We start from the raw sequence: 27,841 nt of genomic DNA on the forward strand, positions 1-27,841 counted from the left end.
GGGGCAGGCCGGCCAGCCCCTCTCATTTATCATTTTCTACACCTGTTTTTGACGTAGATTTAAAGAAAGTTGAATGGCAGGTTCTTAAGTTATGTAGAGGCTGGCGCCTCCAGCGCAATGTTATTAAGACCGGCCTCTAAAACGCCGGTCTTCGTAAATGACTCCGTTAGTTTTAAAAAATAAATAAATTCTACTATTAAAAACTACAGCAGTGGTCACAATGTTCAGATTTAATATAAAACATTAAAAAAAAAAAGAATAACGGTACAATCAAAGACGGCAAAGATTGGTGGAGAATTAATACAATTTTTTTTTTTCAGATCCGTTTGTAAAGTGCAAATTGAGTTTGAGAAACTTTTGTTAAATATTTGAGGTGGAGTAAATTAAATCCCAGGAACAGAGCCGGAGGGGGTTGGGCTCTGATAACAGAGGGACTGATTATTTTTGGCGGGTGCAGCGACGGCTTTTGGGTTTCTTGCCGGTCTCGGTTAAAGGCACAGTTTGCATTAAGTTAACCGTCTGTGTGAGAGTTCAGAATCCTCCTTTTCTCTCTAGGGAAGGTAAGTGATACGGCTTCATCATGGACTTCCCGTGCTGGTGGATGTCAAACTGTTAACACAGGACACAGAAGATTACAGCCTCCGCTTATCCTGGAGAAGACACTGAAAGCAAAAAACCGAAGAGATTTCACTTTACCTTGGTGTCTATGTACTTCACGCTTGGGATGACGGGAAGTTTTCCGCTGTTTCCAGGAGTAGGAAAAACGGATTGAAACTTGAGCGTGGAGAAGGGTACAGTCTTTGATACCCCGGGTACATTAAGTTTTGGCAGCTCCATTGGGAAGGTAGGTCCGTGGTGCTGGAAAGCAAGTTCTGGTAGTGGCTTCATGGCCTGCTGCAAAAATAAAAGTAAGATTCCCAAATGTATTAATACTCTGGAATGGGACCCACACAGATTCCAGTGGACGGCCAGCTGCGCAGGTACTTAGATGACATTTCTAATATAATGTATCACTATTTTTCAAGATCTTTGATTGCTGTCATGAAAAGTAATCCAGAACACATCCACTCTGTATACTTTGAACTCAATACAACAGTCTACAGCAGGCATGCTCAACCTGCGGCCCTCCAGCTGTTGTAAAACTACAACTCCCACCATGCCCTTCTGTAGGTTGTCCGGGAATGATGGGAGTTGTAGTTTTGCAACAGCTGGAGGGCCGCAGGTTGAGCATGCCTGGTCTACAGTGAGCTCCCCCTAGTGGTAGCAGAATTGTACAATATAATTGGAGCTCTCTATCAGAAAAAATCAAATATTTCCAACCACTACAAAGATTACCTATGAAATCAATCGGTGCAAAATTTCGGAGCTGTAGTAACTCATGTCAGACCCCTTCCCCTCTTCTCCATCTGATATTGATGACTTATCAAGGACAGGCCATCAATATCTAAAAGCAGGGAGTCGGCAACCTTCGGCACTCCAGCTGCTGTGAAACTACGACTCCAAGCATGCACACGTTCTTGGCTGCTCCCATAGAATTGAAAAGGAGGATTCTGGGAGTTGTAGTTTCAGAACATCCGGAGGTTGCTGATTCCCGATCTAGAACCTGGACAACCTCCTTTAAGCTTCATTTACAGAAAACCGCATTGTAACCGGTACCAAAATAAAATAGAGGTAAAAATTTACCTGCCTTCGCCCCTGTCCTGCGATCCGCATCAAGTAATTCATTGAGGCCGCAGTGTTTGATTTCTCTGTCAGTCCTATCTTACAATGGAGGGAATGCTTCTCTAATGTCCTGAAATGCGTTAGAGTGTCAGACACAACGGCGGGTACCAATAAGACAAAACACTACTCCCCGGAGATACTCTACCTGGGCTCCTCAAAATATGGATGCTGGAGGGCCTTGCTGGCGCTGAGTCTGTCATCAGGATCGTATTCCAGCATAGCGGACATCAGAGAGATGCTGTCAGGCGAGATGCCGGGTAACAGCTGTCTGATCCCGCTCCCCTTCTTGGGTGGGAAGTCAAAATTCATTGCTCTTGACCTGTACAAGGGAACAAATAACGACCTGTAGATTAATATGTGCACATGTTCTCTGTATAAACGCGCTTCCTTCTTCCCTGCTGGCAGCACGGTGCCGACTTTGAGTCCTGACCACCAGACACCTTTTATATGAGTCTCTAAGGAAACACGTCCATAGCAACCAGTCTCGGGCTATACTCTTCATATTCCATGGCATGGGAGGTAATTAAAGGGGTTGTCCTTGTTTTAAAAAATATATACCGGTAGATAAAAAGGCAGGGATGGTGTTAAAAACAATACAAGTAGTAATATGCTCCAGTGCCAGCACTCTGGTGCTTCTGGCCGCTGCAGTCCATATGTGACTGCAGCAGTGACCACTGCAGCCAATCACTGGTCTCAGTGCGGTATATTGCTGAAGCTAGAGTCATTGGTTGCAGTGGTCACCTGTGGTATACAGGCATGCCAAGGCCACTGAATCAAGGCTGCAGCAGCGGAGAGGGTTTGAGTATATTGTCTTTCCTTTTAAAGGGAACCTGTCACCTGGATTTTGTATATAGAGCTGAGGACCTGGGCTGCTAGATGGCCGCTAGCACATCTGCAATACCCAGTCCCCATAGCTCTGTGTGCTTTTATTGTGTAAACAAACCCCGATTTGATACATATGCAAATTAACCTGAGAGGAGTCCTGTACACGAGATGAGTCAGGGACAGGACTCATCTCAGGTTAATTTGCATATGTATCAAATCAGTTTTGTTACACAATAAAAGCACACAGAGCTATGGGGACTGGGTATTGCGGATATGCTAGCGGCCATCTAGCAACCCATGTCCTCAGCTCTATACACAAAATCCCGGTGAGAGGCTCTGCTCTGTCTGTGATTGCCAAGTCCCCTGCACTTTGATTGACAGGACCAGGCGGTGTAAAAAAGTGATCACGTCTACCTGGCCCTGTCAATCAAAGTGCAGAGGGCGCAGCAGTTACAAAGAGAGCTGAGCCTCTAGGTGTAACGGCAACGCCCCCGTTGCTCCTAGAGGCTAATTTGCATATATTAAAGCATCATTTTTCTCAGTAATGCGGGCACATATGAACATGGGACCAACACAGATGCCTTCAGCTGCCAAGTGCACATGGAACAGGTCAGCCAGTGTCATAGGGACAAAACTGCTGACAGATGCCCTTTAATGGCATTAAAGGGAACCTGTCACCGGGATTTTGGGTATAGAGCTGAGGACATGGGTTGCTAGATGGCCACTAGCACATCCGCAATACCCAGTCCCCATAGCTCTGTGTGCTTTTATTGTGTAAAAAAAACGATTTGATACATATGCAAATTAACCTGAGATGAGTCCTGTCCCTGACTCATCTCACATACAGGACTCATCTCAGGTTAATTTGCATATGTATCAAATCGGTTTTTTGACACAATAAAAGCACACAGAGCTATGGGGACTGGGTATTGCGGATGTGCTAGTGGCCATCTAGCAACCCATGTCCTCAGCTCTATACCCAAAATCCCGGTGACAGGTTCCCTTTAAGTCCCTTCAGTGTACGAATAGGAACAATGTGAATAGAGGTCTCTTACTGTTTAAACTTCCGCAGTACGGCCGAGGCCGGGGTGCCCACGATGTCATGGATCTTGGATATCTGGTCTAGTTCATTCAGGCCAGGAAAGAGAGGATGGAGGCTGAAAAAAAAAATATATATAAAATCAGAAAGAGCGAGTGGCAGCCATGTATGGTGTTATTTTTACTGGGGAATGTAGTCACGCTTGTGTTCGCAGTTCTCTGCAGGGAGAGCGTTTCTGTTGACACAGACAAATGGGAATGCTGATGCCGGGCTCGATACGCTGCGCTGGCATAAGCTGTCTGTACAAAGGCCAGCGCTGGTTAAAGGGCCCCCGAGAGTAAGCACTTCTTTGAGTAACACTCTGACGGGGTGAGGAACTGAGGCCAGCTCACTTTCAAACACCGGCTTAGCTGCTACACCTCCTTTAACCTGGTGGTCTCCAGCCGTTGTGGGGCTACAGCTCCAAGCATGCCCTGGCAATGGCACGTTGGGAGTTGTAATTTCACAACAGCTGGAGAGCAATGCTCTAACGTATGCGACTGGCATGCGGGTAAGGAGGTGAACGTCGCCCCCACTTGACTAACCTTACCTATCATGAAGATTTGAGTTGTCAAAGTTTAGATCCTATCTTAAAGGGGTTGTCTCAGCTCATTAAAGGGGTTTTCCGACTGTTTAATACTGATGACCTATGCTCAGGTTAAGTCATCAGTATCTGATTGGTCGGGGTCCAACAATGAGATCCCTGCTGATCAGCTGTTTAAAGAGGCTGCAACACTCCCGACAGCTCCCCAAGCACAGCGCCGTCCATTAGAGAGTGGCTGCGCTTGGTATTGCAGCTCAGCCTCATTCATTTGAATAAGGCCGAATGAGGTGGAACGCGGCCGTGAGCGCTCCGTAGTATCCCGGCCTGGATTCCTGCTGATGGCAGGAGCGCACGGCGTCATTGGCTGCTATGACGCCATGTGCTTCATGCCGCCGCTGCACTACAGTAATACACTCGTGTTCCACCGCCGCGTGCATTCGGCCCAAGACTAAGCTCTGCCTTGGCCATGTGACCGATGAACATGATATTACCGGTGCTCTGTGGCCTCTTCAAACAAGTAACCTGTAGGGGTCCTGAGAGTCGGACCCTCACCTGTCATCCTGAGGATAGCTCATACACAGGGGCGTAGCTAAAGCCTCATGGACCCTGGTGGAAGAGTTTGGCTTGGACCCCCTTCCCTCAGTGCGTTGTGGCCAGGGACAGGGAAGCACATAGCCTTCGTGCTGCCTGAGGCAAAAATTAAAACTGCCCCCCCCCCCCCCCATGCCAAATTCTTGACCTAACCCCTTCCCTCCAGCCAAAGGTGTAACTGGAGCAGCATGCACTTTCTATAATACCAGTGTCTTATGTGGAACAAGGGTCTCTGGGCCCGGTAGTGGCTGCTACCTCTGCACCCCCTATAGCTACGCCCCGGTCATACAGTATTAAACACTGGGAAAACCCATTTTTCTAAATGCAGCTGGCCTGGCGATCAGTCTGGCTACTGAATCCCCTGGTGATAAGCATTTATTGCTGGGGTAATATGTGAGCAGCCATACACTTTCCCTGCAACAGCCGCAGCATAGGAAACTACAACTCCCAGAATGCTCCATTCACCGCTGAGCAGTGTGCAGCTGGAGCGCGGGAGCTTGCTGACCCCTGCCCTAGACTCAGCGGCACTGAGAATAAACCATTATCAATGTCATACATGGCTGTACCAGATCTGCCACGCCGGCAGCTGCGGATACCGTCACTCTGCTCTGGCTCATGGACAGCGGTCCTGAGCGGTGGATGCCCCCATCTATATTGAAGCGAGGGGGACCTGCAGCCTGTTTAAGGTTCTCTACCATACCAACCTTTCTTTCTGTACAATGTGCAATCCTAAAAGCTGGCAACTTGCTAAAAACATGCCCTATAATAGGTTCTAACCCACAAGGGAATCTGTGATGACGTCACCAGTCACGTCGGGGTGGATAGGCCAGACACAGCCTGATGTGAGGGCCTAGAATGTGTCATGTATGGTACTACAGGGAATGGAAACGTGGCAGGTGACCCCTAATGAAGATGAAATATTGGCGTTTCACACTCATTAACTGACTGATACCCAGGACGTGACGGAGCCTCACCTGCAGATTTCATAGAACACGCAGCCGGCGCTCCACACGTCCATCTTGTAGGTGTAGTATCCGTCAGTCAGCAGGCATTCTGGGGCTCGGTACCAGCGGGTAGAGATATACTCCGTGTAGGGCTGCTTGGAGAAGACGCTACGACACGAGCCGAAGTCTGCGAGCTTGAGAACGTCTTGCTAGAACAGTAGCAGGGATGAGGCGGTCAGTAATTAAAGAGTAACTAGACTTTTTCACAACTTTCTTTTACAGGGGGCCGCGGCGAACACTGCACAAGCCGGAGCACAGATCGCTGCCCCTGCCTGCGCTCCCCTCAAGCTTGGCTTAATTCTGGCACAGCACATCGGTGCCCTGTACACTTGTACTATGCCAGGATGTAGCGGAGCGGGCGCCTGCCTGAGCCTGCTCAGCTCGAGGCACATAGGTACAGGAGTATATATAGGAGAGCCTTGAGCTGAGATGAGTGGGGCTCAGGCAGGAACCCACTCGGCTCTGCTAAATCCTGGCATAGTACAACTGGACAGGGCACCGATGTGCTGTGCTAGAATTAAGCCAAGCTTGAGGGGAGCACAGGCAGGAGCAGCGATCTGTGCTCCGGCTGGTGCAGTGTTCGCCGCGGCCTACTGTGATATCCGTACGCACAAGAATGAGGATTTTAAAACGTGATAAAATCCAGGACTTTGGGCCCCTATTTGAGTAGGAAAACAATATCATTGATGATTTAACCTGAGGTCAGCAGAACATGGATAGAGGAGACCATCTGTGACCGTAAATACATTCGGGATGTGGATTACAAAAGCTTACCTTTATCAGAATGTTCTCTGGCTTTACGTCACGGTGAAAAATGCCATTTCTATTCCAAATCAAGAGGGAAAAAAATAAATAAACGGAGAAAATATCAAAGAAAAGCAGAACACGATGACTGCAGCTCTGCTATAACAAGTGCCCTGCTGATCACAAAAGTTTATGGAAGAAAGATGTATTATTGAGTTCAATGGGAACTGCACCAATTAAAGGGGTTATCCAACCTCTATAATGCCCCCCCCAAATGCCTGGGCCCCTCATATAGACCTCACTCCCCGGCACTAGGGATGAGGAAACTTCTGTTTTCAAGTTCAGCGTACAAGGTTCAGCTTATCTTAAGAATTCCATTATGGCAGCGGAATCCATAACTGAATTCTTAGAGAACCCGAACCTTGTACGCTGAACTTGAAAACAGAAGTTTCCTCAACACTATCCGGCCCCCGCGATGCTAGGGAGGCTCGGGAAGATGCAGCAGCAGCCGTGCGGGCATCAGAAGCGACACGGGTGCCGGGGAGTGAGGCAAGTATAATCTGTGTGAGGGGCCCGGGCATTATAGGGGTTGGATAAGGCACTGAGCTCCCCCTACTGGTGGCTGCAGGTGGAAAGAATCTATCACTTTAGAAGCCCCATCCCTCTTTAGCTCCAGGTCTGGTGTATAAAACTCCAAGGGAAACTGTGGCCACCCCCTACAGGGATACTTTAACAAAAAAACGCAGTGTTTCACGCAGTTACAATTCAGATGGAGCGGGAAACATTTTAATACATAGCCCAAGTACGAGCTACTCTTTGCAGCACATGCCAGTTCTCGCTAATGGCGGAAGGTCCAGGGCAGAGTAGCGCAATAGATTGGAGTCCGTTTTTGCATTGAAGAGCGCTGCTATAGAGAATGCAAAGCAATGCAAAGTGCTGAAAAGGGACTGCAGGCATATCCTGCGAGCAGAGGCAGGTGTGTGGACTGCAGGCATATCCTGCGAGCAGAGGCAGGTGTGTGGACTGCAGGCATATCCTGCGAGCGGAGGCAGGTGTGTGGACTGCAGGCATATCCTGCGAGCAGAGGCAGGTGTGTGGACTGCAGGGCGAACAGGTTACTCAGGTTATGTAATGAGGAACGTGATTATCTGAGAGCACGGAGGCCAATGACCTACCTGTGAATGTGCTCCAGAGATTTACACAGCTGGTACATGTAATTCCTGATTTTATTTTCCGGTAGGGGCTGTCGTCTCTCTGTGAGGAAGGATGGAAAAAACACAAGCAATTAAAAGGATTTTTTTTGCCCTATTAGGACATAGTGTGCATCCCCCCCCTCCCCCCCCCTTTGGCTTAGTGGTGAACATGAGCCGTCCATGGATTACAAAGACGACCACATTACATTTCCTCTGCAGCTGCTGCGGCTTTCCCAGCAAAATACAGTAAGCGGTTATCCGAGGGTGCTGCAAATAGTATCCAGGAGAAATTCATGCACCAGGAGGCTCAGGATGGAAAGTGCAATGGGTCTCCCACCAGACATGGGAGTACTGCAGTGCAAATGTGAACAGAGATGCGAGAGGAATGTATAATAATAATGGTGCCCGGAGTAGTGATTTGCCGCAGCGCCGATCACATCGGGTTCTGCGCTGACAGGCTAATTACATTTATGATACGACGGGCGGTGAAGAGTAATGGCCCGCAGCTCATTATACTAAAACCTGGAGATTATACGAATGCTTTGCACTTAATAAAATAGATGGTCTTCAACATTGTACTCTGGGATGAGCGCCGTCGTAACAACGGGAAGAAAGCGCTGCACATATTAAACTGCCACATAATTCACCAGGAAATTGGCAGAGATTTAAGAAAGTAAATGTCACCAGAGAAAGAGGCCAAAACTCTGAGGCTCAGCTCAACATCTTAAAGAAACCAAAGCTACATTTCCTTGAGACTGTCCAGAGGTTATTAGAGGTAAGTGGCATCTTCCTCACCTTCCTGCAGATCCCTGTCCCTGCCTACAGGTCCTCTGCAAATGTTCAAAACCCTCCGCAGTCACTGAAAAATCCATCTAGTGTAAAATAGTACATAGTACACAGGAGGGGGGAGGAGGGGATGCAGGTGCATCAGTGATCAGAGCACACAGCAGAGAGGAGGGGGATGCAGGTGCATCAGTGCACAGCAGAGGGGAGGGGGATGAAGCTGCATCAGTGATCAGTGCACACAGCAGAGAGGAGGGGGATGCAGGTGCATCAGTGCACACAGCAGAGAGGAGGGGGATGCAGGTGCATCAGTGCACAGCAGAGAGGAGGGGGATGCAGGTGCATCAGTGCACAGCAGAGAGGAGGGGGATGCAGGTGCATCAGTGCACAGCAGAGAGGAGGGGGATGCAGGTGCATCAGTGCACACAGCAGAGAGGAGGGGGATGCAGGTGCATCAGTGCACACAGCAGAGAGGAGGGGGATGCAGGTGCATCAGTGCACACAGCAGAGAGGAGGGGGATGCAGGTGCATCAGTGCACAGCAGAGAGGAGGGGGATGCAGGTGCATCAGTGCACAGCAGAGAGGAGGGGGATGCAGGTGCATCAGTGCACAGCAGAGAGGAGGGGGATGCAGGTGCATCAGTGCACAGCAGAGAGGAGGGGGATGCAGGTGCATCAGTGCACAGCAGAGAGGAGGGGGATGCAGGTGCATCAGTGCACAGCAGAGAGGAGGGGGATGCAGGTGCATCAGTGCACAGCAGAGAGGAGGGGGATGCAGGTGCATCAGTGCACAGCAGAGAGGAGGGGGATGCAGGTGCATCAGTGCACAGCAGAGAGGAGGGGGATGCAGGTGCATCAGTGCACAGCAGAGAGGAGGGGGATGCAGGTGCATCAGTGCACAGCAGAGAGGAGGGGGATGCAGGTGCATCAGTGCACAGCAGAGAGGAGGGGGATGCAGGTGCATCAGTGCACAGCAGAGGGGAGGGGGATGCAGGTGCATCAGTGCACACAGCAGAGAGGAGGGGGATGCAGGTGCATCAGTGCACACAGCAGAGAGGAGGGGGATGCAGGTGCATCAGTGCACACAGCAGAGGAGGGGGATGCAGGTGCATCAGTGCACACAGCAGAGAGGAGGGGGATGCAGGTGCATCAGTGCACAGCAGAGAGGAGGGGGATGCAGGTGCATCAGTGCACACAGCAGAGAGGAGGGGGATGCAGGTGCATCAGTGCACAGCAGAGAGGAGGGGGATGCAGGTGCATCAGTGCAGCAGAGAGGAGGGGGATGCAGGTGCATCAGTGCACAGCAGAGAGGAGGGGGATGCAGGTGCATCAGTGCAGCAGAGAGGAGGGGGATGCAGGTGCATCAGTGCACAGCAGAGAGGAGGGGGATGCAGGTGCATCAGTGCACAGCAGAGAGGAGGGGGATGCAGGTGCATCAGTGCACAGCAGAGAGGAGGGGGATGCAGGTGCATCAGTGCACAGCAGAGGGAGGGGGATGCAGGTGCATCAGTGCACAGCAGAGGGAGGGGGATGCAGGTGCATCAGTGCACAGCAGAGAGGAGGGGGATGCAGGTGCATCAGTGCACAGCAGAGAGGAGGGGGATGCAGGTGCATCAGTGCACAGCAGAGAGGAGGGGGATGCAGGTGCATCAGTGCACAGCAGAGAGGAGGGGGATGCAGGTGCATCAGTGCACAGCAGAGAGGAGGGGGATGCAGGTGCATCAGTGCACAGCAGAGGGAGGGGGATGCAGGTGCATCAGTGCACAGCAGAGAGGAGGGGGATGCAGGTGCATCAGTGCACAGCAGAGAGGAGGGGGATGCAGGTGCATCAGTGATCAGTGCACAGCAGAGAGGAGGGGATGCAGGTGCATCAGTGCACACAGCAGAGAGGAGGGGGATGCAGGTGCATCAGTGCACACAGCAGAGAGGAGGGGGATGCAGGTGCATCAGAGCACACAGCAGAGAGGAGGGGGATGCAGGTGCATCAGTGCACACAGCAGAGAGGAGGGGGATGCAGGTGCATCAGTGCACAGCAGAGAGGAGGGGGATGCAGGTGCACACAGCAGAGAGGAGGGGGATGCAGGTGCATCAGTGCACAGCAGAGAGGAGGGGGATGCAGGTGCATCAGTGCACAGCAGAGGGGAGGGGGATGCAGGTGCATCAGTGCACAGCAGAGAGGAGGGGGATGCAGGTGCATCAGTGCACAGCAGAGAGGAGGGGGATGCAGGTGCATCAGTGCACAGCAGAGAGGAGGGGGATGCAGGTGCATCAGTGCACAGCAGAGAGGAGGGGGATGCAGGTGCATCAGTGCACAGCAGAGGGGAGGGGGATGCAGGTGCATCAGTGCACAGCAGAGGGGAGGGGGATGCAGGTGCATCAGTGCACAGCAGAGAGGAGGGGGATGCAGGTGCATCAGTGCACAGCAGAGGGAGGGGGATGCAGGTGCATCAGTGCACAGCAGAGAGGAGGGGGATGCAGGTGCATCAGTGCACAGCAGAGAGGAGGGGGATGCAGGTGCATCAGTGCACACAGCAGAGAGGAGGGGGATGCAGGTGCATCAGTGCACAGCAGAGAGGAGGGGGATGCAGGTGCATCAGTGCACAGCAGAGAGGAGGGGGATGCAGGTGCATCAGTGCACAGCAGAGGGGAGGGGGATGCAGGTGCATCAGTCATCGGATCAGACAGCACAGCTTTGACAGTACACAAAAAGATCGCTCCCCTTCAGCATAAAGTATAGAGAAATGTAATATATCGACTGACTAACTATATAGGGCTAACCAGGGTGTTGGTCACGTGACTCCTTAGCATCGTGTTCTCCCTCATGAGGGTCCATCCGCATCCCTCTGTGTAGCCAGACTCCTGTAGTCCAGCATCAATGGCGGACCATCAGATGTCCATTGTAAAGTACATAGTACTTGCTTCTCAGTTTAGAGAACCTTGAGGGAGAAATGTATAAAACTTTCTCTTTTCTTTCCTAATCCCCCTGACTACCGCACTTCCTGGATTATCGGATGTCAGATTACAGGAATTTCACTGTAGAAGGAGGGAAAAGAAAAAGAGGAAGAAAACGTTGATTTGTGCGATTACTAAAGTGTGAACCCCGGGCTTTCCATAGCTTTCCCTTATCCGGGGCACAGGTTCAGTACAACACCCTAGCTCTGCACCCCGGCCAAGGCAAAGCGGCTTGCTGGGACCCCCCTGGCACTGAGGGCACACTCCTCAGCAGCCCCCCAGCTATGCACCTGGTAAACCTACATTCAAGCCGACGAGAACTCCCGTTCCTTGCAGCGACCTGCAGGAGCCATCTACAATTCAGATCGGGGTTTTACGAGACCTCAGCAGCAAAGCGGCTGAGATTCACACAGTAAATCTGTGCACAGGGCTGCTTCATCGCATGTTCCTCCTGCCGTTCGTACCCACAACACACAAACCCCTGCTTGTGCTAGAACATTCCTATCAGTCAGGCATTCAGGACCATCGACTATTAGCAATGCAGCCACGAAGACGAGAGGACACGTCCACGCACTGCACAGACCACCCACTCATTGTGCAATACTTCATATCTCCTGTGGGGGGGCGCTGCAGGGAGACGTAAAACACTTAGGGGGTCATTTAATAATGGAAAAAGTCACAAGCCCCCTTTTTCCGACTTTTCAACGCCCATGCGACATAATTTTTTACACCGTCCTTGCCAGTGTGGCGGCCGGGTGTGATGATGAAAAAAAAGGAACAAAACTGATGGGTCCCTATGGACCAAAATAGGCCAGTCCTTTAAAGGGGTATTCCGGTATTACCCATCCACAGGTCAGGCATAACTATTAGATCGGTGGGTGTTTTACTGCTGGGACCACCACCGATCCCAAAAATGGTGGCCCCGTACCCCCTGAAATTAGTGGAGAGGCCAGTCAGGCATGTGCGTGGTCGCTCCATTCATTTCTATAGAAATTCCGGAGATAGTTTAGCGCTGTGATGTCACATGGCCTAGGGAAAACTGGAAAAGGCTGCGGCTCTACTGCGTGCACCTCCTCAAATAGCTGATCGGCAGAGGTCCCGGGTGTCGGACCCCCACCGTTTAGATACGGATGACCTATCCAGAGTACAAAAAACTCTTAAAAAACCCCTTTAACTCTATAGACTGTCAGAGAGAGTGGAGCGCTGTACTCTGCCATCTCCGTCAGTTCCATACAGATGAATGGAGCTGCAAGCACAGCTCCATTCATACAAGGGAACACAGGACCCCTGTTCTCTTGATAGGAGGAGGGGGGTCCTATTGGTCAGACACTTATCCCCTAATCTGCTGACAGGGTGCAAGTTAAAATCTTGAGAAAGATCGCGGGGGGCTAGAAGGTTGGAGGAGTGTTTAAAGGGGTTCTGCACTTTGTTTTAACTGATGATCTATCCTCTGGATAGATCATCAGCTTCTGATCGGCGGGGGTCTGACACCCGGGACCCCCGCCGATCAGCGGTTTGAGAAGGCAGCGGTGCTCCAGCAGCGCCGCGGCCTTTTCACTGTTTCGGTGTCGGACCCCCGCCGATCAGAAGCTGATGATCTATCCAGAGGTTAAAACAAAATGCAGAACCCCTTTAAACTAGGGACTGGGGGGGGGGGGGAGCAATTACATTATAGGAGGGGAAGATAGGGCAGATAGAGACCGGGGGCGAGGTAGTGGGACTGGGGGAGGAATGGAAGGAGGGACTAGAACCGTTCAGAAGGAAAGGTGTAGGGTAAAAAATATACATAAACCTCTCAAATGTATGTATACTAATGCCAGAAGCCTGACTAATAAACCGGGAACTGGAATTAGTGATGTGTGAGGAGGACTGTGACATAGTGGGAATAACTGAGACACGGCTGGATGATGGCTATGACAGTGGGAATAACTGAGACACGGCTGGATGATGGCTATGACAGTGGGAATAACTGAGACACGCTGGATGATAGCTATGACAGTGGGAATAACTGAGACACGGCTGGATGATAGCTATGACAGTGGGAATAACTGAGACACGCTGGATGATAGCTATGACAGTGGGAATAACTGAGACACGCTGGATGATAGCTATGACAGTGGGAATAACTGAGACACGGCTGGATGATGGCTATGACAGTGGGAATAACTGAGACACGGCTGGATGATGGCTATGACAGTGGGAATAACTGAGACACGGCTGGATGATGGCTATGACAGTGGGAATAACTGAGACACGGCTGGATGATAGCTATGACAGTGGGAATAACTGAGACACGGCTGGATGATAGCTATGACAGTGGGAATAACTGAGACACGGCTGGATGATAGCTATGACAGTGGGAATAACTGAGACACGGCTGGATGATAGCTATGACAGTGGGAATAACTGAGACACGGCTGGATGATAGCTATGACAGTGGGAATAACTGAGACACGGCTGGATGATAGCTATGACAGTGGGAATAACTGAGACACGGCTGGATGATAGCTATGACAGTGGGAATAACTGAGACACGGCTGGATGATAGCTATGACAGTGGGAATAACTGAGACACGGCTGGATGATAGCTATGACAGTGGGAATAACTGAGACACGGCTGGATGATAGCTATGACAGTGGGAATAACTGAGACACGGCTGGATGATAGCTATGACAGTGGGAATAACTGAGACACGGCTGGATGATAGCTATGACAGTGGGAATAACTGAGACACGGCTGGATGATAGCTATGACAGTGGGAATAACTGAGACACGGCTGGATGATAGCTATGACAGTGGGAATAACATACTAATAGGAGTTTACTATAAACCACCTAATATACCAGAGTCCACAGAAAATCTACTACTAAACGAGATAGACGAGGCGGCAAATCATAATGAGGTGGTTATTATGGGGGAACTCCGCAGATATAGACTGGGAAACTGAAACCTGTATATCTCATAAAGGAAACAGGTTCTTGGCAATAACCAAAGACAATTACCTCTCCCAACCGGTTCAGGACCCGACTAGAGGGACGGCCATACTGGACTTAGTATTAACCAATAGGCCTGACAGAACAACAGACGTGCAGGTCGGGGGACACCTGGGAAATAGTGACCAGAAAGTAATAACCTTCCAATTATCATTCAAAAGAGCGTTTCTACAGGGAGGAACAAAAATACCAAACTTCAAAAAAGCTAAATTTAGCCAACTAAGAGAGGCCATAGGACTAACTAACTGGGACAAAGTCCTCAAAAATAAAAATACAGCCACAAAATGGGATATTTTTTAAAAGCATCCTAAAATCTCATTGTGAGAGGTACATACCTTATGGGAATAAAAGGTTAAGGAACAAGAAGAAACCAATGTGGATAAATAGAAATGTAAAGAAAGCAATACATGACAAAAAGAAAGTATTTAAATCACTAAAACAGGAGGGTAGCACGGAAGCACTGAAAAACTAGAAGGAAAAAAAATAGAATATGTAAAAAAAACTAATAAAAGCGCCAAACTAGAGACCGAGAGATTAATTGCCAAAGAGAGCAAAACTAACCCTAAAAGGTTCCTCAATTATATAAATGGTAAAAAGTATAAATCTGAAGGTGTCGGCCCTTTACAGAGTGATGATGGGGGAGTCGCAGAGAGCGACGAGGAGAAAGCAAAGCTATTAAATATTTTTCTCTCCAATGTATTCACTGAGGAAAATAAACTGTCAGATGACATGCCGAATGTTGAAATAAATTCCCCATTAAAAGTGTCCTGTCTGACCCAGGAAGAAGTACAGCGGCATCTTAAAAAGTTTAAAATAGACCAATCGCCAGGACCAGATGGCATACACCCCCGTATCCTAAGAGAATTAAGTAATGTCATAGCCAGACCCTTATTTCTGATATTGAAGGACTCTATACTGACAGGGAATGTCCCACAGGATTGGTGCATAGCAAATGTGTTGCCAATATTCAAAAAGGGTGCAAAAACAGAACCCGGAAATTATAGGCCGGTAAGTTTAACATCGGTTGTCGGTAAACTGTTTGAAGGTTTTCTAAGAGAATCTATCTTAGAGCATCTCAATGAAAACAAGCAAATAACGCCATATCAGCATGGCTTCGTGAAGGATCGGTCATGTCAAACTAATTTAATCAGTTTCTATGAGGAGGTAAGTTCTAGACCTGACAGCGACAAATCAATGGATGTCGTGTATCTGGACTTCTCCAAAGCATTTGACACTGTACCACATAAAAGGTTAGTAGATAAAATGAGAATGCTCGGACTGGGAGAGAACGTCTGTAAGTGGGTAAGTAACTGGCTGAGGGATAGAAAACAGAGGGTGGTTATTAACGGTACACACTCAGATTGGGTCACTGTCACTAGTGGGGCACCTCAGGGGTCAGTACTGGAGGGGTCACTGTCACTAGTGGGGTACCTCAGGGGTCAGTACTGGAGGGGTCACTGTCACTAGTGGGGTACCTCAGGGGTCAGTACTGGAGGGGTCACTGTCACTAGTGGAGTACCTCAGGGGTCAGTACTGGAGGGGTCACTGTCACTAGTGGGGTACCTCAGGGGTCAGTATTGGGCCCTATTCTCTTCAATATATTTAATAATGATCTTGTAGAAGGCTTGCATAGTAAAGTATACATTTTCGCAGATGACACTAAACTGTGTAAAGTAATTGACACGGGAGAGGACAGTATACTGTGTATATACTACAGAGGACAGTATACTGTATATATACTACAGAGGACAGTATACTACTACAGAGGGATCTGGATAGATTGGAGGCTTGGGCAGAGAAGTGGCAGATGAGGTTTAACACTGACAAATGTAAGGTTATGCACATGGGAAGGAACAATGCAAGTCACCAGTACATACTAAATGGTAAAACACTGACATGGAAAAGGACCTTGGAATTTTAATAAACAGCAAACTAAGCTGTAGAAACCAGTGTCAGGCAGCTGCTGCCAAGGCCAATAAGATAATGGGTTGCATCAAAAGAGCTGGAGAGGGTACAGAGGAGGGCAACTAAAGTAATAACTGGAATGGGGCAGCTACAGGACCCTGAAAAATTATCAACATTAGGGTTATTCACTTTAGAAAAAAGACGACTGAGGGGAGATCTAATTACTATGTATAAATATATCAGGGGTCAGTACAGAGATCTCTCCCATCATCTATTTATCCCCAGGACTGTGACTGTGACGAGGGGACATCCTCTGCGTCTGGAGGAAAGAAGGTTTGTACACAGACATAGAAGAGGATTCTTTACGGTAAGAGCAGTGAGACTATGGAGCTCTCTGCCTGAGGAGGTGGTGATGGGGAGTTCACTATAAGAGGGGCCTGGACGTATTCCTGGAGTGTAATAATATTACAGGCTATAGCTACTAGAGAGGGGTCGGGGATCCAGGGAGTTATTCTGATGCCTGATTGGAGTCGGGAAGGAATTTTTTCCCCCTTAAGGGTCCATTCACACATCCGTGTGTATTTTGCGGACCGCACATCGCCGGTACTAATAGAATATGCCTATTCTTGGCCGCAATTGCGGACAAGAATAGGGCATGTTCTATTTTTTTTTCAGGAATGGAAATGCAGACCCAGAAGTGCGGGTCCGGATCAGGGCCGCACATCCATGTGTGGTCTGACTAGTGATTTGTAAAGTGGCAGGACTATGTTCTCATCACCGCCATCTTTTTTTTTTGCCTTCCTCTGGATCAACTTGCAGGATAACAGGCCGAACTGGATGGACAAATGTCTTTTTTCAGCCTCCTATACTATGTTACTATGTTACTTATCCCCTAATCTGTTGACAGGGTGTAAGTTTAAATCTTGAGACAGTTCCTTTACAGCTCCCCCGAGAGCTCATATGATAGGTGTCAGACAGGTTCTTCCTATTTGATAAACTAAGGGATAGGAGAAATCAAGAGAAAAAAAAAAAAAAAAAGAAGAGAGAAAAAAAGAGAGCGGAAAAAAGAGAGTTAAAAAGAAAGAGAAAGAGACTGCACCCAGACATATGGGGTCAGGGGTGTCACTTTAATTGAAGGAATGGGTCATGGATTAAACCAACCTCAGCCATTACTACCTGTCTGGTAATGTGTAGGTCCTGCTGTGCTGCCAAAACAGGTCTGACCCATCCATGGAGGCCTGGACTCCACCAGACCTCTGAAGGACTCCTGTGGTATCTGGCAACAAGACGTTAGCAACAGATCCTTTAAAGTGGTTTCCAACAACACAGGGATCCACTTGCAATAAAGTAGTGATCATTACTTACCTGGCAGACCCCGCACTGTTCTCTTGGCCGGGATCTGTTTACCCAGCCCCCGCGGTGATGTCATGTTGAGAGCTGTGACCGCTGCAGCCAATCACTGACCTCTCCAGTGCACCGCTGTGGCTGCAGCAGTCATGTGTTGTCAGCATGACATCACCGCGGGGGCTGGGTAAAGAGATCCTGGTTGGGAGAACCGGAGCGACAGCGTGGGATCTGCCAGGTAAGTAACGATCACTGCTTTATTGCAGGCGATCCCCTGTGTTGTCCTGTTACTTGAACAACCCCTTATAGTCCTCAAGTATCAGACAGGCCGCCTTTTCCATTGCCCCATACTCCAGTTCTTATGCACACATGCCCATTGTGGGCGCCTCTGGCAATGGACAGGTCTGTGACTATGCAGCCCCATGCCCTGTGTGTCCTGACACCTTTCTATCACATCACCCGTAATGCTGTCAGCAATGTGGACGACAGGTGCTGAGAATGAATGAAGAATACAGACGCCTGGACGCCCGCTTCTCGTAATAAAGCTGAGGTCACCGGAGGGACGCTCAGTAGAGCGGCTCATTTTACCTGCAGCGCCCACTGCAGGGAAAGTGTATTATTACAGGGCGCCCATTCAAACTATCACATTGAGTTCATGAGAGTGGAAGCCGCTCTGGGCCTCTTCTACGGAGTCCATATGCCGTTTTTCTCGACAGATCTGGGAAGATGGCGCAAATTATAGGAGGCTCCAAGTACCAGGTCACACACTTACGTCTAATTAGCTCATAGATGTTCATATCCATCAGCTCACAGATTAGGGCGAGGCATCCTGATTTTCGGTCGCTGCAAGATTTGAAAACATCATCAACGGTGAGAGGACTTTGTTTTTTTAATATACTTTTTGTTTCAATTCCTTACCATTTTCAAGATCACTGCTTGCCGTCAGAGAATGAGGCACTTTGTTTTCATTCAAAGTCCTACCCAAGCAACTGGCAGTTTGTGACAATGTATCAGCCTATGCTTTTGTGGGTCCGATACAGCAGTGTATATAGATATATATATATATATATATACACACACATACACACACAGACACCACTCCTGTTTTAGGCTCTGTTCACATCTGACAGCAGGGATAGTGCAGCATACTGATGAGCTATTCATGTCGCTGACAGAGGCGGTGAATGAAATCCTGAACGGCAGTGTGAACATGGACGAAGAGTCTAGGCTCAAAGCCGCTTTGGGGTACATTTACTAACCCTGGGTTCAGACCTGAGCGTTTTACAGCGCGTCCCTACGCGCTGTAAAACGCTCAACACGGAGAAACCAATAATTCCCTATGGGAATGGTTCTCACCTGGGCGTTTTACAGCGCGTACGATCGCGCTGTAAAACGCCCGACGCTCAAACAAGTTCTTGAGCTTTTTTTTGGGCGTTTGTCGCGCGTTCCCGCACATAGATATTCGGGAACGCGCGACAATGTGTGCACGCCTGTCTCTGTATGCGCGATTGTAAACGCCCGTACAATCGCGCATACAGAGCGCTCGTTTCAGAACGCTCAGGCCTGAACCCCCTGTTAAGGGTTTGCGCCAGTTTTTTAGTCTAAAAACGCAGTTTTATTTTTTTTGTTGCATTTATTACTGAAATTGCGCCTGTTTAGGAGACTTTTGCGCCTTGTTTTTCGCACTGCAAAACAACCACCGGAGGTCAGACTAATAACAACACGACTAGGCGACGGCTGGGATCCCGAGGCGACTTCGGATCTGTGATAATCCCATACATTTGAATGTTGTATGGAGACGGATCGCCGAAGCTTGCCTCGCTCAACACTAATAGTATATATCTCTATATACACACACGTATAAGTACTGGTTAGAGCAGGAGGAGGATACTTACTAGAGCACTTCATGCAGTGCGAGGATATTGGGGTGCGGGCTGAGTCTTCGCAGCGCCTGAATCTCTCTCACGTTGTTTACCTGGTCAATGCTAAAGATGAAGATCCCGGATTAGAGCACAACAAGCACATCGTACGGCTCACCAACTAGCACAGGGGGCAAGATGTGGTCTAGGACTTCTGGTATAGATCATACAATTGGATCTACTGCACCCCTCCAGTTGGTTGCCCCCTGGAAACAGAAAACACGCTTATCCCCACTGTCAGACATATAAGCTCTCGTTTTGTAATGACCCCCAACAATGCACTGCTCTCTGACATCCACAGAATTCAGAATTTTGCTTTGGATGTGAATAGAGAAGAGAACATTTAACTCATAAAATAACAGAAGGATTGGCAAAGTTGTCTGTTGGAGCCACAGTGGTCTATAGTGCCGTGTTAGGCTACTTTCACACTTGCGTTTTTGCTGGATTCGGCAGGGTTCAGCAAAAAGCGCTTCCGTTACTGATAATAATAAAACAGTCTGCATCCGTTATGAGCGGATCTGGTTGTATTATCTTTAACATGGCCAAGATGGATCCGTCATGAACTCCATTGAAAGGCAATGGTGGACGGATCAGTTTTCTATTGTGTCAGAGACTTGCATTGTGGGTCATGATGGATCCGTCTTGCTCCGCATCCCATGACGGAAAAAAAATAATAATCACGGCATGCTGCGGTTTGCTCTCCGGTGTGAGAACGTAACTAAACAGAACGGAATGCATTTTGGAGCGCTCCGTTCTGTTCAGTTCAGTTTTGTCCCCATTGATAATGAATAGGGACAAAACAGAAGCGTTTTTTTTTCTGGTATTGAGACCCTATGACGGATCTCAATACCGGAAAATAGAAACGCTAGTGTGAAAGTAGCCTCATCACACCCGCACAATACTGATCTGTAACATGGCCTTGTGCACAAGTCCTAAAGCTGGGTTTGTGTCATGCAAGTGATCTAAACCGAAGGAGATGCACATCTTCGATACAAATGATTAATATGCATGTACGCAGGTTATGAGGTTGTCACCTGCTCGCTATCTGTCATGGTCACAGGTGCAGAGGACGCGGCAGGTGTACGTGGAATCACACCCGTTGACTAGTCACTGGTCTATGATCCTGAACTGTAAATGCTGCCACCTGCTGGCCAGAGTAAGGTATGGCACATGACAGTGGAGAGCACGAGTGTTTACAGGGGATCTGTCATGCTTGTATTGTGTGGCTTTGTCTGGTAATCCGCCAGCACACACCGAGGATCAGAGAGGATTAGAATCTACAAGAATTATGGTCAATGGCATTTCCTTGGAATGCGACGACATTGTCGTTTTGCTCTGACGGACCGACAACTCTATAATGTCCCGGAATATTGCAGAAAATACGTTTTCATTAGCTTCTTGGTGAAGTGTAATGATATCTTTCACTTCGTGAACTGTTGCTTCATTCTGGACAAAAAGAACTTTTAATCCATAAGCAAATGAACAGGTAAGTGCACCGAGGGCGGGCCCAAGACAATCTGTGCACCCTTCTCCCGCTTCCTCTGAAAGCTCCTCCCTTTCCTTGATTGACAGGGCCTGGCGGGAAGACTACGCAGAAACCACAGAGAATTATACAAATATGTCCCAGCTCTAGGGGATGCCGTGGCCCCTCTGCCACGTAAGAGGACTAAGAGCGGCACGTGATGGTGGAGGGTCCCTGGGTGCTCCTGAAGGCAGCCATCTAAACTATACACTCAGGGCGGACTGAGAACTTAAAGTGGCCCTGAAAAAAAACTAATGTTGTAGGCGGGTCCAGCGGGGGACAGCAATACCATGAGTGCAGAATAAAATACCGCCCCCGCAGAACCAGATACCATAGTGCAGCACAATATACCGCCCCCGCAGAACCAGATACCATAGTGCAGCACAATATACCGCCCCCGCAGAACCAGATACCACAGTGCAGCACAATATACTGCCCCAGCAGAACCAAATACCACAGTGCAGCACAATATACTGCCCCGCAGAACCAAATACCACAGTGCAGCACAATATACTGCCCCGCAGAACCAAATACCACAGTGCAGCACAATATACCGCCCCCGCAGAACCAGATACCACAGTGCAGCACAATATACTGCCCCGCAGAACCAAATACCACAGTGCAGCACAATATACCGCCCCCGCAGAACCAGATACCACAGTGCAGCACAATATACCGCCCCCGCAGAACTAAATACCACAGTGCAGCACAATATACCGCCCCAGCAGAACCAGATACCACAGTGCAGCACAATATACTGCCCCAGCAGAACCAAATATCACAGTGCAGCACAATATACCGCCCCTGCAGAACCAAATATCACAGTGCAGCACAATATACCGCCCCAGCAGAACCAAATATCACAGTGCAGCACAATATACCGCCCCAGCAGAACCAAATATCACAGTGCAGCACAATATACCGCCCCAGCAGAACCAAATACCACAGTGCAGCACAATATACCGCCCCCGCAGAACCAGATACCACAGTGCAGCACAATATACCGCCCCAGCAGAACCAAATACCACAGTGCAGCACAATATACCGCCCCAGCAGAACCAGATACCACAGTGCAGCACAATATACCGCCCCCGCAAAACCAAATACCACAGTGCAGCACAATATACCGCCCCCGCAGAACCAAATACCACAGTGCAGCACAATATACTGCCCCATCAGAACCAAATACCACAGTGCAGCACAATATACCGCCCCAGCAGAACCAGATACCACAGTGCAGCACAATATACCGCCCCAGCAGAACCAGATACCACAGTGCAGCACAATATACTGCATCAACAGAAGCAAATACCACAGTGCAGCACAATATACTGCCCCAGCAGAACCAGATACCACAGTGCAGCACAATATACTGCCCCAGCAGAACCAGATACCACAGTGCAGCACAATATACTGCCCCTGCAGAACCAGATACCATAGTGCAGCACAATATACCGCCCCAGCAGAACCAGATACCACAGTGCAGTACAATATACTGCCCTAGCAGAACCGGATACCACAGTGCAGCACAATATACTGCCCCAGCAGAACCAGATACCACAGTGCAGCACAATATACTGCCCCTGCAGAACCAAATACCACAGTGCAGCACAATATACTGCCCTAGCAGAACCAGATACCATAGTGCAGCACAATATACTGCCCCGCAGAACCAAATACCACAGTGCAGCACAATATACTGCCCCGCAGAAACAGATACCACAGTGCAGCACAATATACCGCCCCAGCAGAACCAGATACCACAGTGCAGCACAATATACTGCCCCAGCAGAACCAGATACCACAGTGCAGCACAATATACTGCCCCAGCAGAACCAGATACCATAGTGCAGCACAATATACCAGCCCAGCAGAACCAAACACCACAGTGCAGCACAATATACTGCCCCCGCAGAACAAAATATCACAGTGAAGGAATAAATACTCCCGCCTGCGCACCAGTATGAAATGGTATCATCATCAACCTGAGAACAGCTATACAGTTGAACTCAGGAGGGCACCTGCGACTGTGGGCCAGGGGGATATAAGCATCTGATGCTTCTATATTAATTAATGCTGAGAGCATCAGATCTTTATGTATTGGGCTGGCGGCCAAAAGGAGGGTTTGGGCGGCCCTCTGGACATCACCCCACCAGAGAGTTTCCCTGTAGGATCTATGGCCAGTCCGCCCATGCATACACTATAGGGTATTCCGGTAAAAAATATTCCACTGGATGGGTGTTAAATGTTAGACCCTCCCCAAGCTCACAGTTTCTGTCGCTCCCAAATATATGGATTGGCATTGCACATGACTGACCACTGCTCCAGTCAGACTCCTCCTTGCTGTGGTCATGAGACCGGTGGAATAGGGTCCCCTGTTCGATCATGGGGGTTGTTGCAAATATTGATATCAATTTGGGTCCAGGGTGATCATGACAGGGGTCCTATCCCCCGGATCCCCACCAAACTAAAATGTGTCACCTATCCATTTCTCAATGTCCTTCTCTATGACTGTCTGATAGTTCAGAACATTTGATAATCTGGCCCCTCTCATGTATAGGATGTAATATCTAGTAAGGCATGACCGTGCCCTGACGCGCACCTTTTATACAGCTGCTTCATCTTCTTACACGCGTAGTGGTGTCCATCTTTTAAACTCTGCGCCTTCACCACTTCTGAAAACGTCCCTTCCCCTATTTTCTGGATTGTCTTATATTCTGGGATAAAAACAAACAAATATAAATAATGACTTAGAGAACTAAATAAATACAAACATAAATAAAATAAAAATATATATAACTAAATAAAATAAAAAAATATATATAAATAATTAACTAAATAATATATATAATTAACTAAATAAATAAAAATAAAATTAATTCAAAGAAAAAAAAAATCATAAAATTACAACACTGCGTAAACTTCAGACGTCTAAATATGCGCCAAATATATCACAGCGGCTCATGTCCGATTTTGCCACTCGTCACATCTTAAGGGCGGTTTTAATGCTACGTTTTTTACTTCTTTTAAGCAAATTATTTAATTAAAAGATGCCTTGTAAACACTGCGCTCCTGGCCACACTATGCATTGTTTTTAGGTTATGAAATTCATGATTATTATATTATTTTTTTTTACAAGCTTTTCTTTCACATTTTTAGTTACATTTTTTCTAGATTTTTTTCTAAAGAGAAGTCTGTGGGAAAACTTATTTTTGCAATAAATAAAAAAAAAAACATCAAGACAGTCTTAAAGGGCTTCTGTCACCCCCAAAACCCTTTTTTTTTTTTTTTTTTTTTTTGGGCTTGTTAAAATCGTCATTTAACGACTATTCCCTATATAGGGATCTTACCTTTGTCTGTGGCTTCTTTTTATTAAAAAACGATCTTTTAAAATATGCAAATCGCCTCACTACCAGTAAGTAGGGCGTCTACTTGCTGGACGTCACCGAAAGAGAAGACGTCATCGGCGCAGGCGCACTGAGGGAGTGCTGAGGAGGCGAGCCTCCTTCTCTCAGAGCGCCTGCGGCCGAATGAAGACAGGCGCGGGATTTGAATTGCAGACAGGGCCAGACGGAGGAGGAGAGCGTTCACTGGCCCTGTCAATCAACAGGAGGAGGGGGCGGTTTTTTTGCAGCGGTGACAGAAGCCCTTTAAAACACCACTACAAGTACAGGACGCTTTATAATGTGTAACATCTGTCCGCGTGGTATAGTGTTGTAGCACCTTAACCCTTAGGATACCGGAGGTTTTTTTGTTTTTGCGTTTTCATTTTTCTTCCCTATCTTCCCGCAGCCATAACTTTTTTTTTTTTCCAGTCACATAGCTGTATGAGGGCTTATTTTTTGCAGGACAAGTTGTACTTTCTAATGTCACCATTTAATATGTAGTGGGAAGCGGGAAAAAAATAAAATAAAATCCAAATAGGGGTGGAATTGGAAAATAAAAACCGCAATTCCTCAACTGTTTTACGGTTTTGTTACCACGGCGTTCCCTTTGCGGCAAAACTGATCCATGCCCTTCATTCTCTGGGTCAGTATGATTACTATGATACCACATATGTATAGTTTATTTTATGTCTAAATAGTGTAAAAATAAATGTAAATATTAAAAAAAAAAAATTTTTGCGGGAACAATCTGTAGTTTGTATTGATACCATTTTGGAGTGTGGGTGACTTTTTGATCACATTTTTTTGAGAAGTGAAGATTTAAAAAAAATTAAAATTGGCCATTTGACTCTTTTTCCTGTTACGCCATTCGCCGTATTGGAAAAATATTTTTATATTTTAATAGTACGGGCGTTTTCGGATGTGGTGATGCCCATAATGTTTATATTTTTTGTTATTTATGCATTAATTTTTTTATTGTACGGAAAGGTGGGCGATTTAAACTGTTATATACTTTAATTTTTTTTTATATTTTAACAGTTTTTTTTTTTTCGATTTCGAAGCTCGTATTTGAGCCTACAAAATTCATTTATTTTTATTTTTTTATTCTGAACCCTCGTGGGTCTTTTAGACCCATGATTTGACCAAAACTGATCATTTTTTATGTTGGCCTAAGGTCTCATGCACACGGCCGTGGCGGTATTGCGGCCTGCAAACAACGGGTTCCGCAATATGCGGGCACTGGCAGTGTGCTCCCCGCATCACGGATGCGGACCCATTCACTTGAATGGAGGATCGGAACCCCACGGAAGCACTACGGAGTGCTTCCGTGGTGTTTCTGTCCATGTCTCCGCACCACAGATCCGTCCCAGCCGACGCACGGACGTTGCCTGTGCATTGGGGACCACGAATTCCACGGCGGCCGTGTGCATGAGGCCTAACCCTGCGTATGGAAACCAATTACCGGCATCCTCATTGGCCACAAAGGATGCCGGTAAGAAGCTGCGCTTCCTCGCGTGGTGATCAAGGAAGCCATTTGTTGTCTGCAATAGCCTGAGTCTCTATGAGGAAACCCCTGCTACTGTGGTTGTAGTTCTTATTGAGGCCTGCAGGTGGCAGAGCTCCATGAGCACATAACCAATCAGCACTACATTGCAATGCAGAAGCGATCAGCGGATCACACGTTCAGATCCCCTGGGGGTAGGGGGGAGTGTGGATAAAAAAAAATAAAAAAATAAAAAAATAAAAAAAGGAAAAAAAAATAAAATATGTTTTTAAAGATATAGATGTATAAAAAATAAATAAATAAAATATAAAAAAAATAATCATAGGCACCGCACAAACCCAAAACGTTTGAACTATTAAAATATAAACACAATTATCCCATATGGTGATCGCCGTAATGGAAAAAAAATCTAAATGGCCAATTCACCATTTTTTTTGTCGCCTCACTCCCCCCCCAAAATCAAATAAAAATAAAAATAAAAATATATATATATATATATATATATATATATCAAAAACACACTCCAAAATGGTATCAATAAAACCTACAAATCGCCCCACAAAAATTGAGCCCTCAGACAGCTCCGTAGATGTAACTATAAAAAAATGTCACAGAGGTGGGAATATGGTGGAGAAAATTTTTGATTTTTTATTTTCAAAGTTTTTGTTTGGAAGGCGGGGAGTAAAAATAAAAATAAAAAAATGGAAATGCAAAAAAGGAAAAATTGCCTTGGGTAGAAGGGGTTAACTCTATAACCCTGCTGCTGGGACTTATGTCCATAGTGACGTCACGTCCATGGTCATGTGACCCTGTCATAGGACATGAATCGTTCGCTATGGATATTACTAATAATATAATGCAGCAGGCATTCACCTGGCGGCAGTAATGGCGGCGGCGCCCCACGGTGTCACTTACTGTTCATGGTGCTGCCGTCGCCCGGAGGAGCCTCTCACACAGCACTGGCCGCCCGCACCGGCATCGCTCCCCGCTCCGCTCTCACGCACTCCAGGAGCAGGGCACTGACTCTCCGTCAGGGCGCCATGTTGTACTGCCGTCTCCTAGGCAACCGCACCTGCTCCGCACCCTGACACCACGGTCGTTGCTAGAGTGGAGTTGTTAGAAGGAGGTCTGTGACATCACTGGTCACATGCTCCTTCATGGTCACATGCTCCAGTGTGGGAAGTGCTTAGAAGCCCTGACTGCAAGAGCTTGTGGAGGGGGAGGAGCTGTGTGTGCTGTAGATAGAAGCCAGTGCGGGAGCGCGTACATGAGGAGGCAGGGGGCACACATCCATACTGCTGGGTGTATGCTGGAGACATGAGGGGGCAGAGCTATGGGGGGGCATGTGGTGTATTCTGGAGACATGGGGGGCAGATCTATGGGGGTCAGTCTGTGAGGGGGGGCATGTGGTGTATTCTGGAGACATGGGGGGCAGATCTATGGGGGTCAGTCTGTGAGGGGGGGCATGTGGTGTATTCTGGAGACATGGGGGCAGATCTAATGGGGGTCAGTCTGTGAGGGGGGGGGCATGTGGTGTATTCTGTGAGGGGGGGCATGTGGTGTATTCTGGAGACATGGGGGGCAGTTCTGTGGGGGGGGGCATGTGGTGTGTTCTGTGAGGGGGGGGGGGGGGCATGTGGTGTGTTCTGTGAGGGGGGGGGGGGGGGCATGTGGTGTATTCCAGGGTGGAGGAGAGCTCCAGGGCCTGATCCTGTACAGTGTGTGATAACCGGATGTATAGGGCTGTGTGTTGAGTCTCTGAGCCGGATAGGTCATTCCAGTGCCTTTGGATGATTGTTTGAGTGCAAACATCGGTGGAGGGGGCAGTTTGT

At 48.1% G+C, this 27,841-nt stretch overlaps 1 protein-coding gene across 1 annotated transcript; it reads right to left on the minus strand.

Moving 5' to 3' along the window:
• Window positions 1-212: 212 nt before the first annotated feature.
• MOK (MOK protein kinase) lies at window positions 213-27,145 on the minus strand. Its single transcript, XM_044272145.1, has 12 exons — window positions 26,925-27,145; window positions 23,722-23,836; window positions 19,574-19,663; window positions 18,451-18,521; window positions 7,684-7,762; window positions 6,539-6,587; window positions 5,735-5,913; window positions 3,603-3,704; window positions 1,868-2,041; window positions 1,684-1,792; window positions 697-894; window positions 213-609 (listed from the first exon to the last, which is right to left on the minus strand). The coding sequence occupies exons 1-12, from the start codon at window positions 26,929-26,931 to the stop codon at window positions 532-534; spliced, it is 1,251 nt and encodes a 416-aa protein (XP_044128080.1). The 5' UTR covers window positions 26,932-27,145; the 3' UTR covers window positions 213-531.
• Between the last annotated feature and the right edge of the window lie 696 nt (window positions 27,146-27,841).

Source organism: Bufo gargarizans, chromosome 11 (assembly GCF_014858855.1).
Source record: "Bufo gargarizans isolate SCDJY-AF-19 chromosome 11, ASM1485885v1, whole genome shotgun sequence".
Classification (NCBI taxonomy): domain Eukaryota; kingdom Metazoa; phylum Chordata; class Amphibia; order Anura; family Bufonidae; genus Bufo; species Bufo gargarizans.